Genomic DNA, 12,941 nt, shown 5'->3' with positions numbered 1-12,941 from the left:
TCAAGGAATTAGGAATCCTTTAACCCAAAATTATCTTGCTGAATTGACTAAAGTAAATGACCCTGATATCTTGTTCATTTCTGAAACTAAAAATGAGAGAAGTTTTGTTAGCCCAATCATTAGAAATCTGGGATATAGAAATTTCTTTCTAGTAGATCCTATAGGTGCAGCAGGGGGTTGGTTGTTGCATGGAAGTTAGGAATCAAACTCAGGGTGGGATGTTATTTCAAAAATGTTATTAATTGTCATGTTATAGACACAACAACAAATAAGGAAAGTCTAATTTCATGTGTGTATGGTCTATCTGAGTTGAGTCAAAAATATGTTTTCTGGAGTTACATGGCACAGAATGGAAGCTGTCTCAATACTGAATGGTTGGTAATTGGAGACTTGAATCTGATTCTAAGTGCAAATGAGAAGAAAGGGCCTGGAACTTTTAATGGAGCGGAAGCTGACAGAATCAAGTTATTGCTGGATGATTCAAACCTACATGACTTGGGATTTGTGGGATATCCTTTCACATGGACCAAAAAAAGAAAAGATGAAGATCTCACCGAAGTCAGGTTGTAGAGCACTAGATAAGCGCGAATAGGATAGAAATCTTAACTCATTTAACGCCAATTGGCTCAGATCATTCACCCATCATGCTCAACACCCAAAAACAAACAAATACTGGAAACAAACCTTTTAAAGTTTTGGGAATTTGGTTAAAGGAACCAGAATGCAAGGAGATCATCAACAACAACTGGAACTGTCAGGTGAATGGAAGCAATCAATACAAACTGGTCAAGCGTCTCAGCTACACCAAGAAAAAGATTAACATATGGAATAGAACTTCTTTTGGAGACATCAAAACCAACCTGTCAAAATCCAAAAAACTTCTCATGAATGCTACCAATAACACACAACTCATAAACAGAAGTGAAACAATAAGAAAGCTAGAAGGAGAGGTAGAACATTGGTTTAAGGTGGAAGAAAATTTCTGGAAAGATAAGAGTGGAGAACAGGATATAAAACTAGGAGATAAAAATACGGCCTACTTTCATAGAAAATCTGTAAATAGGTATAAAAGAAATAGAATTGAGACTATAAAGGATAGTAATGGGAACTGGGTAGAGGGGAGTGAAGGAGTGTTGGTTGTGATTACTAGCCATTTCAAAATTGTTGCTTCTACTTCTAATCCTGTCACTGACACTAGTTACTTGGATTGCATAAAACAACAAATTACTGAGGAGGATAATGTTCGGCTTACTAGGATCCCAGACATGGAAGAGGTCAAAAATACTGTTTTTTCTATGGAGCCGGACAAGTCCCCAGGACCTGATGGCTTTACTCCTAGGTTTTTTCAAAGAACTGGGAGGTGGTGGGAACTGATGTGTATAACATGGTGAAAATATTTTTCACCACGGGGTACATTCTCAAAGAGATAAATGCTACTTTCATATCTCTGATCCCTAAGATTGATTTCCCACAAACGGCTAGTGATTATAGATCAATCATCTTAAGTAATACCATTTACAAAGTCATGTCTAAGATTCTATCAAATAGAATGAAATGTTTTTTTCCTCACATAATATCTCCATACCAAGCAGCTTTTATCCAAGGTAGACAGATATTAGACAATTTTTTCATAGCTCATGAGCTTATTCATACAATGAGAGCTCAACGTGGAAATGATTTCTTGATGGGGATCAAAATCGACATGTCAAAATATTTTCACAGGGTCGAATGGAGTTTCTTAAACAAAATTATGGAAAAACTCGGTTTCAGCAATACTTGGTGTAATCTTGTGCATCAATGTATTAGTACTGTCTCTGTAGATGTTTTGTTAAATGGTGTGCCCTGTGAGCAATTTGTCGCCACTAGAGGGCTAAGACAGGGCGATACTCTATCCCCATATCTCTTTATCATGTGCATGGAAGTGCTCTCGAGAGCTATTTCTAATGCTGAAGATAACAACCTTTTATATGGAATAAAGGTGAGTGCAATGCCCCACCAATATCCCATCTGTTATTTACTGATGACCTGTTAGTATTTAGCAATGCTAAGTCTGTTGAGGCTGAAAATATTTTTAATGTTTTAAATGAATTTAGCAAAGCCTCCGGACAACTTACAAATTTGGAAAAATCGGGCATTTTCTTTAGCCCGAACACCCATCAGAACACAATAGATAATGTCACTAGAATCCTAGGGGTAAACAGGATCTCTCTCAATGATAAGTATCTATGGTCTCCCTTGTTTACTCATGTATCTAAATTCAAATCCTTTCAAAAAATTATTGAGAAGGTGGAAGCTAAGCTTAAGGATTGGAAATGCAAAACAGCCTCTACTGCTGGTAAATTTGTTTTAATACATGCTTCTTCTAACACTGTGGCTTTATATCAAAGGAATTACTTTAATGTTCCAATTGCTATAATGAACAAGATAGATCAGCTGCAGAGATATTTCTTTTGGGGAAAGATGAAAATGGAAAAAAAAAAAAAAAGGTGTTTATCCCAAGGCGTGGATTGCTGGTGTGTGCAAGCCCAAGAGTATGGGAGGAATGGCACTAGTACAAATCTTCACATTGGACACACTTAATCACCGTGTCCATAGGCTTTTGGTCATGGATTTTTTTCACTCCAAAAATGTGGCATCAGGTGCCGAGACAAAAAGGTATCCCTATGGCTACATAAACTTTGAGTGGCTATAAAATATGATTTACCATGGACATAACTCTGAAACCGTGTCTATATGGTACTCATTTTTTTGTAGTTAAGCATTTTCACTATCACCATGGACATAAGATCCTTATAGACATACGATTTGATTATATGTGGCTAAAGTTTACCTTAAAGTCACGTGAATTTTATTTTATCCGTGGCCTTTGTCATCAATTGGACACGCAAAATTCATTTCATCATGGCCAATTCATGAGTTGCAGTTACCTTAGAGCCACACTAATTTTTCCTAACGTGTCGAATTCATAACTTATAGCTACTTTGAATTTGTAGCAACATGCTCATCTCTATTATCAGACACGCATAAAAAAACTTTTTACATGACCAGTGACTCATTAATAACCATTGATATAGATTAATCTCACAATTAAAATTGATTTCAATTACTTTTATCAATATGTTAAACGTCTCATATCATGATCAAGGAAAGAGGTGAGCATAACTCTACAAAAACACCAACTCTACAAGACATGCAAAAGAAAACGTTTTAACTACAAAACTATCTCCACTACTTCTCTTAATAACAAGGATGCAATGCAGTCTTCATTCTCTTGCTACTCCACATATTACTTCTCGATTCCTTGTTCCTCACGGTACTGATAAGAAGCTTTAGTTAGTACTCCTCCTACTCTTCTTCTTAGTCTTGGAATTCTCATTATGTTGATCATAAGCTAGTAACAGTACATGTAGCAAGAAAGATATTTAGGATGTAACATATATGTCTAACCATAAAAATAAAAATAAAAGCAATTTCAATTGATTTTTATTTCCACCAACTGTTCATTTGAGGGGGAAGGGATTCAATAAACACACTAGAATAAACATCCGGATTGCTTAATAGTTAATCCAACTCAATCTCACTTCAACCAATAATCTTCTGGATTGCCATAAAAATTCATACTTACTTATGCAATTGTGTATTGTCTCCTGGAATAACCAAGCACCGCATTCGCCAAGACTAATAAAAACAGAACAAGCACAATATGAGTTTTTAAAGCAAAAGAATTCCTAAAGATTTTAAAAAACAACAAAATAGATTATGAACCTTGACATGAACGAAAAATAACAAATCAAATACATCAAGGAAAACCTATAAACCTTGTAGTCCTTGAATCAAATGAGAGGGAAGCAGCATCAAGCCCAGCCAGGTAAGGAATCAAACTACAAAAAAAAATCCAATATTACATGGTAAATTTTATTTGTTAATTTAAGAAGAAAAGGAAGTTCAGTTTTGCCAAATGAAAATACACTTCGATGCACATAACACCGCTCTTCTTTTACAAATTGGAAGGACCAAGTATGTTTAGATAGAAAACTTAACCCAGCACTGTTCATTTATCTTCCACCTAGACGTAATGTTAATTGCATATTAACTTCAAGCATGAACTTTTTATAGCTAGCATTGAGACGTAGAATGTCCAAATAAACACAAAAGCTATCGCTTACATGGCTAGTGAAAAAATCTATGCAAGTTTCTGACAAGGAATAACAATTCAATGAGTTCTGTAACACAGTTTGTCGGCTGTTTTTATCAAGAGAACCAACCTTTCTTAGTGGTGGTTGAACTTGTTGGCTCTTCCTTATTTTCTCTGTTCTCCATTCCCTGCTTTAAAGAGTCTAATCTTTTTCTGCAGAGAACCCAAAACAAGTAAAATTAGGCGATCAACGCCGACAAGCAAACATTAAGTGAGGTCAACCCCAACAAACAAACTTCAAAAGACGATGGTTAGATAAATTGAGGAGAATAACAATTACTTAGTGTCTTCAAGGCGTCCATGCAAACTCCATCTCTTCAGCTCCACTTGCAAGAATTAAGCGCCTGTAAAAATATTTGATTAAGCCTGGCACCAAGTACGATTCTTGAACAAATGTAAGTAATCATGGTAAAGAGTAAACTATGCTCTTCTGCCTCAGTGGGCAACTGATGGATACTAATCAGCCGAGAGAGTTTAAGGTCAAAACTGAGACCCATAGCTTCATTTAGCACTGACATGTTAGCGACAAATAACATTGATATGACTGGAAAATTATGTTACAGTTCAACGGATTGACTTTCCAAGAGGGTTTAACATACTGTTCAATGGTAATTACGCATGGTGGTGCATCTATTAGACACCTCATAAGATCTTTGTCATCACATATCTCATGTTTAAGAGATTTACCTCTCCAATGATGTGACCTCTGATTGAAGTTGAGTAGCTCTATCTTTGGCATCATCTAATGGCATTGAAAGACCCAATTTATGTTCACTCTCTCGAAGCCGTTGCCTCAGTATCTTATCCTGCAACAAATCCACACACCAAAACAAACCAGTGTTCAAAATCTTCACTTACATATGAACTGAAAAAACCTCAACAAAGCAATAATAAGACATATTTAGAACAAAAAACATAAATCCCTCACCCGTTTATCGACACATTGTTTGTATATAAAATCTCATCTTGTCAAAATGGTTCAATATCATTGATTTGCAAACCTATAGAAAGACAATTTGCAATTAGCCTTAAACCCTAAACCCCTAAAAAAAATCAAAATTATAAACAGTTCACAGAATCATTTAAATAAACTTACATAGGAAGAAATTCTTAAGAATCCCATCACAAGTTTCAACACCTTCAAGAACATGAGAAGCAATTTCTGGAGGTATGATAGGTGATGGTGGTCCTGTCATTAAATCATCACCTACCAAAATGGTTTCCTCCATTGTTGGCTCTGAATCAACTGAAACAAAAACCAAACAAGATCCATCAATTTTAAGCATACAAACATTCAACTTCACTAATTGTACAGTAAAACTGAAAACAATTTGAAAAAAAAAATCGAAGAAAATTTGAGAGTTAGGGGAAGAAATCCATCTTACCATCCATGATTTCTCTTTAATTCCTCCGAATAGTAAACTATAATTTCACAAGTATGATCGATTTCAAAACCCTAAAACGATTCGGTCGCCAAAATTGACCTCCATAACTGAACTTCCTTTTCTTCTTGAGACTTGAGACAAATTAACAAAACAGTACTAATTCCTGATAAGCAATTAACAAAACAGTACTAATCCAATCTACCCTAACCATTATAGAAATTGTGATTAATCGATCTACTAGTTTTTGTACAGAGATATAATCGATCTACTAGTTTTTGCACATAGAGAGTGAAAGAGAAAAGTGAATTTTGTGAGTTAGGGTTTCCTTCCGAGTGAGGGAGGCGGAGAAAATTAGAGAGAGATGAGACGTAAGTGAAAGGATTTACTTTTGATGTTTTATCTAAAAGGATTTGGACGGTGTAGATTTTCTTTAGGATGATCATACAGATTGCAGAAATTAAGCGACGATGTAGATTAACTTTAGGATGTTCATACGGATTGAGAAGTTTGTGTGTTTCTCTTTGTGCTAGTTCAAACACTACAACAAAACACACGTTTAGTGGCAAAAAAGTTTGTCCGTAAATCCCCTTTTTTTTGTCTCAAAATATTTTCTGAGATGGATTTTTTTTTGTCGCGAAGTTGTCTCAAATACCCCGTCTGGGAAAGTATTTTGCGACAAAATTATGAACGGTCACGAGAAAACTTAATTAACAACTAAAAATTTATTGTCAATAAAAGTCTCTTTCACCAACGAAATAAAATTGTCTGCGAAAGATATTTTAATGACCAAAAAATTGTCCACCGAAAAGCAATTTTTGGCGGGCAATTTTTTGGTCGCAAAAATGTAAATTCAAGGACAAACTAATTTGTCTTTAATGATTACTATTTAAGACCAATTAAATTGTCTCAAAATCGAAAGTTTTGTGTCAATTTAATTTGTCCTTAATGATAACTGTTTAAGACCAATAAAATTGTCTCAAAAAAGGAAGTTTTGTGTCAATTTAATTTGTCTTTAATGATAACTATTTAAGACCAAAAAAATTGTCTCAAAGGTGAAATTTTGTGTCAATTTAATTTGTCTTTAATAGTTATTATCAAAAACCAAAAAAATTGTCTCTAATTAATTTAGTTAGAGACAATATAAATAGCCTCTGAATATCGAATTTTTGGAGAATAACTTGTTCGTCTCCAACAAAACAAATTTAGTGACCAAATTTTTTTCCTTAAAAAGAATTTTCGGAGACAAATTCCTCCTCTCCAAAACTTTTTATTTTGTCTCTAAATTATTTATTAAAGACGATTCATTTTTTCTTTAAAACGAACTTTCAAATACATTTTTTTTGCCTCCAAAAGAAACATGTTTTGTCCCAAAATATTCCATAAATGACAACTCAAATTTGCCTCGAAATGCATTATTCAAAGACAAATACTTTCCGTCCAAAAAATCGCCTCTAAATATTATAAAAAATGACAATTAATTTTGCCTTAGAAAATGAATTTCTCAGACAATTTTATTCTTCGTCCCTGAGTACTTTATTAAGGACTACTTGTTTTGCTTAGAAGAGAATTTCAAAGACAAAATTATTCGTCTCTACAACCTAAAATAATTATTGAATTTAAGTTTTATTAAACCATATATTTAAATATGAGATTACCATTACTATGGCAAACAACCTAAAAACAAAACAAAAAGAAAAACAGCAAAAATTGAAATTCATCTAGAAATTAAATCTCTTGTGTATTATTCTGAACACTAAAAAATTAAAATACTATATTCATAACTTGAAACCCTTCATCCAGGTCCATTTGATTCAACATTTGAATCCATATATCTTGTTGGATACCAAATCTGCTTGCATCTTCCGGATTCCAAATCTGCTTGCATCTTCCGGATTCTCTTCTTTTAAAAACTATGATATACCTCTGCGCATTGCAGGAACATCTTAAAGCCAATTCCGGAGCTGGGACAAGTAATAGAGCCCTATTGTATGATATGCACTAACAAATTGACCGATTATTAAATGTACAAAGAATGAATATTAAGTGCACTAAAAATCTGTCAGAGTCAATCACACCTCATACAAGTCTGATATGCATAGTCAATTGTTATCCAGAGATGGGGCACAAGGATCAACATATCATCCTGAGACAACCAAGAAAACTTGCAAGGCTCACAAGAGAACAATTACCTGATGCTTCATCCATATCCTGGAACTCAAAGAGCACGGTTTAGGATATTAGTTGCTTCACGTTTTTATTTCTAACCCTCAATGCAGGGCTAAATCGATCATCAGAAGTATTAAAAGGTTCGGATAGCTAAATAGTACATATGATACTTACATTTGTTCGACTGAACTTAAGTTATTACAAAACTTAGTTCCATAACTTGGGTTTCAGTCATCATTCTGGTCTCCGTTTCTTTTCTTGCCACTTTGGGTTCATTCTTCTCGGTTGTGAAGACCTGAGCCTGATGAGGTTGTACTGGCTTACTGTTTGGAGTAATTTTCCTTTGCATTGTAGGAATGCACTTGTGCAAAATCTATAAGTGCAACGCTTTTATAGATGAACTCACGTCCATCACCAGTGGATTTTTCCTTCGGAGGGGGTGAATGGTCCTTCATCCACAACCGAGGTATTCCCGGTTACTAATGAAACTTTTTCATCTACAATCATGAAAACAATTGGATATTAGAATGAACCTAAAATAGAAAATAGAAAGGGAACATGGATAACAATATACAAATTTGGTACCAGCAATAGCTTTACCGTTAGCACTCATCCACATATCCTCCATCATTAGCTTCCAGGCACTGCTTTTCCTTGTTTGCCTAATCGAGCAAGGAAAGAATTCTTGCAAGAGAAATAAAGTGGGTAAATTGACAAGGAACAAAGAACAGAAAGATGAAATAAAAAAGTGTGCTTTTGAAATTCAAATAATAATGCACATTTGACTGCACAATGATCACCAAACATTTACGAAATCTGGAACAGTTATTGCTAAAGTACCTAGGTGAATGAGACTAGAGACCTTCCCACCCATCTGATAATAAAAAAAAAGCCTAACAGGTGCATTGAACAATGAACATTGATATCAATAGGGACGTTAACAAACCGATGATGCCGATGTAGAGTTACATGCTTTAACAGGGACAACTGTCATACTAAAATACAAATAGCTCACCTAGTTGTGCTGAAGTTGACATAAGCTTTGAATGCCTTAGCCGCATCTCACACACAAAACTACATTAAAGGCTTCCATTAGATTGTTGCAACAGCTTAACGATAACACCAACTCTTCTCCAACTACATCCCCATTCCGATCTCGCAGCCACCTAACCAACTACAATCAGTTGAATTTTTGATCAAGTCTACAAAGAAAAGCATGTCTAAGGAAACCAGAAATGTACAACACCCAGCTCTCATGAAGCATAAATTTTAGAAATAATAACTATCTGGCACACATGAGTATATTTCAATATATTACCTGAAATCCACTACCAGATTTAGCTGGATTTGAAGATGGTCGTGGAGCTTTCTCCTTCTTTGGTGCCTGAATTAAAAAAAAATATACACAAAATCAGTAAAACAAAACCAATAAAACAAACAAATTGAAAAGTTGAACAAACGCAAATATACCAACCACCGAATTGCAGCGATGAAGTCATGTACTCTGAAAACCTAACCCCGAGGAAGAAATCAAAACCCTTATTAGAAATCGGCATCCTAATTAGAAATAAAAACCCTAATTATAAATCAAATCCCTAAGGAAGAGTCGACAGTTCGAAATCAAAACCCTGATTATAAATCAAATCCCTAAGGAAGAATCGATAGAAGATGAGACAACTGGTAGAAATAAAAACCCTTATTAGAGATTAATACAGACTAAAAGATGAGATTTGACGAAATTTGTGGAAAATCTACCATTGATTAAGAAACTTGAACACGCTAAGCATCTAATGAAAGTTGTGCATCACCTAATTTGCTATTGGTGTGCTCTACTAGAACTCTTCCCTCTAATTTTTTTTCTATTTTTGTTTCTTACGATTGATGAAGAAATACCAGACCAAATATTGAGAAAGAGATACCAAAACAAGAGAAAAGTGAGAGGAAGAAAAAAGGTTTGCATAAAAATTATCGATAGCGGATCTTGGTCAAATGTGTAGTCCGATATTTACTGAGCGGTGGATATTTCTCTTGGACTTGTCCTATCGAAATGATTTACATTGGGCGGGCTCAATCCCGCAGGTTGTACAGCAAGACACAGGGGAAGACATCCACACCAAACTTCTTATTAAGATTTGTATGTTTCCTGATTTTTAGATTAGTTTTAAGAGTATGTGTCACCTAATATTGAGTTTTTTCCGTGTATTTTTAGGAACAAATTTATCTCCTAATAAATTAGGTGAGAGCGTTTTGAGGAACAAATTTATCTCCTAATAAATTAGGTGAGAGAGAGGAGCGACATGTATGGGAAGTTGCTGAAGTTTCTCTTCAAAGTTAGACAAAATATCATGTAAATCTCTCTCTTTTTGGTAAGAATACCGTATAATTCATGTATGGGAGTTGAATGTACTAACAATAGGATCTAAACATTTTTGCATAATATTTTTCTGCATGATCTCCCTTGATAATAAGAACAGTATGGTTTATTAAAAAAAAAGTATTCTAATTCACGTAAAATAAAAAACACCTGGTATTCAAGACTCTCATAAGCATGCTTCCACAAAAAAAAAAAAAAAAACAAATTGATAATCAAGATCTTTTTTCTAGGTCACCCATGATAGCTGAACTTAACCAATTGATCTTGTGTCTAGGTTACCCATCAAATTCACACATATATTCTGCCAAATTGATAATAGGGATCAACCAATTATGAAGAGAAACAAATACCTTTTTGAAGAAGCACGGATTACCAAAACAATCAACGCAATAAACAAATTTCTGCTCCGCGAGAAAACCTATAAATAGAAGAAGATGGATGAAGAAATTCTGCTCCTCGACAAATTCTGCTTCATCCATCGTTTTATAGGTTCCACTTTTCCAAATTTCAGTTGTCTTTTATTCCTAAGTTTTCTTTTTCTTTTGATTTCCAAATCCAGACTGGTTTCTATATTCCAAATAGAGTCTAATTCAATTTTGAGAATGTCTATTGGCTATTACAATTACATTCTCACCCTCGTGAATATCAGTACATATGCCCTCACAGTAAGGGTGGGTTTGTCATCCACTATTACAAAGATAATGCCAAACGACAAACGTGTCTTGTCTAGTTTAGGTAAGGGATTGGTATTAACTAGTGACTAACAGATGTACAAACAGATGGGAGAATTTTTTATTTTTTATTTTTTTGGTCAGGAGAACGTTTATATTGGTATCCAAATTACATTATTGCCTATGAGTATGGGTACACACTATGTAGTCGATTTCGGTCCAAGAAGACACGATTTTGTTAATTTCGGTCGGACGAAATCTTTGCGAAAATTTCGGCCGGAAACGCGTTTTTAGGTCGGAATTGATTTGTCTTGGCCGGATTTTTTTTTCTTTTTAAATTGAGCGGACTAATCTCACGTACAAAAATTAAAAAGATTAATTCACTCACTAGTATTATTGCTTGTTGTTGTGTTTGAATTTCTTGAGCTAAAATTATTATTTGGTGTTGATGATGAGGAAGGTGAACAACCAGATTTACTAATACTATGTTTCTTTTAAGTGATTATCGATAAGAGGATATAATATGAAACCGAGATTTTACCGAAATTTTAAAACGGAATTTCCCCGAGACAAAGTTGTACCAGTATTTCGGTGTCGACCGAGACAATCCGAAATCCGAAATTGACTACCTTGGGTACACATGCCTTGTTTTTGAGGGTGCTTTTGTCATCCACTACTATAAAAACAATATTGCTTAATTTTTTTTTTGATGCAATCTTAATTATTTTTTATTTCTTTTTGGTAAAAGTTCAATTAATTTATTTATAAAAAGAAAATAAAAAAACAAATCTATTCTATTTATATATTATATAAAGCCAACTATCTTTACTGTAGCAAGGGTGAAGCTGAAACTTTTGGACAATTTTATCCTTGAATGTATGACCTCAAAACAAAGGTGAAAATATTATTCGAGGACTAAATGGTAATCTAGGAATCCGAAAATCATTATTTCCACTTTGCCCTAATTTTCATATACACATGAAAACATATTAGTTATACGTGTCTTATGGTATACCTTGGACAGGGATGCCCTAAAATTAACTTCACAAGGTTTATTTTTTTTGCAATTATAGGATAAAGATATATTACAAGAAACTAGGTGGAAACCTGACAAGCTAAGATCTAATAGCGTACTACTACATTAATTGAACAGGTTGTCGTGCTAACAGTGAATCTGACGACAACCTGCCTACCAGTGAATCTCATGAGGAACCAGCCAAGGAAGTCGAAGCGGATAGGATGTTGATTATGTCGTAAGGGGGAAAACTAACTCTACCGTCCGTGTCAAATTCGACAATGTTTACCCCAATGTACCTTGCTCCAATACTAGTGGTTGCAAAAGGAGTAGCAATAAGGCTATTTGTGAAATCGAGGTGTTACTTAAAATTAATCACTTTATATTGTGGTTAAAAATTTATTACCGTAACACAGAAAATTGTCTAGAGAGTCAAAATTTATTATGTAACATCGAAACATGCACATGACATGTAATCTAAAGGTATTTGTTTATTGCGCATATAAAATGATATATTCTGTTTAAATTGTGCATCGTCAAAAAAATTGAACATCTATGTTTCTGGATGAGACAAACTTAAAGGTCTTAATTGATGTCCAAAAACTTTGAAACTCATTTAGTATTATTCAAATATAATTTTCGTATTAGGATATCCAATTTAGTATTTTTTTCCAACATAAAATTTTGACACGAATGTACTGGAATCCGAAATTTACGTTTATAAAATGTTAGAAAGAACTCATTACTGAACACTTCGGGAAAAATCTTGCTTGCATAATTCTTTCAACATTGATTTTGTATTTTCCTATTGGTCTATTTAAAGGGTAGTTGTTCTTTGTCAGATCGCATCCCTTTAAACAGTGGAAATACCTCGATATCGTTTGTTATAATACCAGTGGTTACAAAAGAGTAGCAATTAGGCCATCTGTGGAATCGAGATGTTACTTAAAATCTACCACTATGTATTGTGGTTCAAAATTTGTTACCATGACCCAAAAAATGTCTATAGAGTTAAAATTTATTATGTGACATCCAACATTAAATAATTCAACAAAAATATTTAACAAAAACAACATACTTGCATTATACATATTCAAATAATTCAACAAAATTAATATGCTAAATATATTGACCG

The 12,941-nt window shown here is 34.1% G+C and overlaps 1 protein-coding gene, 1 long non-coding RNA gene and 1 pseudogene across 3 annotated transcripts; all 3 read right to left on the bottom strand.

Moving 5' to 3' along the window:
• Positions 1-3,628: 3,628 nt before the first annotated feature.
• LOC113334481 lies at positions 3,629-4,295 on the bottom strand. Its single transcript, XR_003352835.1, has 3 exons — positions 4,266-4,295; positions 3,819-3,881; positions 3,629-3,678 (listed from the first exon to the last, which is right to left on the bottom strand). It is a non-coding gene; the product is annotated as an uncharacterized LOC113334481 (long non-coding RNA).
• A 1-nt stretch (position 4,296) lies between these two features.
• Positions 4,297-5,594, bottom strand: LOC113334678 (annotated as a pseudogene).
• Positions 5,595-8,355: 2,761 nt separating this feature from the next.
• On the bottom strand, positions 8,356-10,639 carry LOC113334739. Of its 2 annotated transcripts, XM_026580948.1 has the most exons (4): positions 10,471-10,639; positions 9,065-9,130; positions 8,762-8,920; positions 8,356-8,430 (listed from the first exon to the last, which is right to left on the bottom strand). In XM_026580948.1, exons 1-3 carry the CDS (start codon positions 10,597-10,599, stop codon positions 8,798-8,800), a joined length of 318 nt encoding a protein of 105 aa, XP_026436733.1. In that variant the 5' UTR covers positions 10,600-10,639; the 3' UTR covers positions 8,356-8,430; positions 8,762-8,797. The 2 variants fall into 2 exon arrangements, with proteins under 2 accessions (XP_026436733.1, XP_026436732.1); XM_026580947.1 differs by lacking the exon at positions 8,356-8,430 and having other exon boundaries at positions 8,706-8,920.
• Positions 10,640-12,941: the final 2,302 nt, after the last annotated feature.

The sequence above is a fragment of the Papaver somniferum genome, unplaced genomic scaffold (assembly GCF_003573695.1).
Source record: "Papaver somniferum cultivar HN1 unplaced genomic scaffold, ASM357369v1 unplaced-scaffold_137, whole genome shotgun sequence".
NCBI lineage: Eukaryota > Viridiplantae > Streptophyta > Magnoliopsida > Ranunculales > Papaveraceae > Papaver > Papaver somniferum.
The sequence above is the reverse complement of the archived record's forward strand: the minus strand, read 5'-3'. Positions and strand labels throughout refer to the sequence as shown.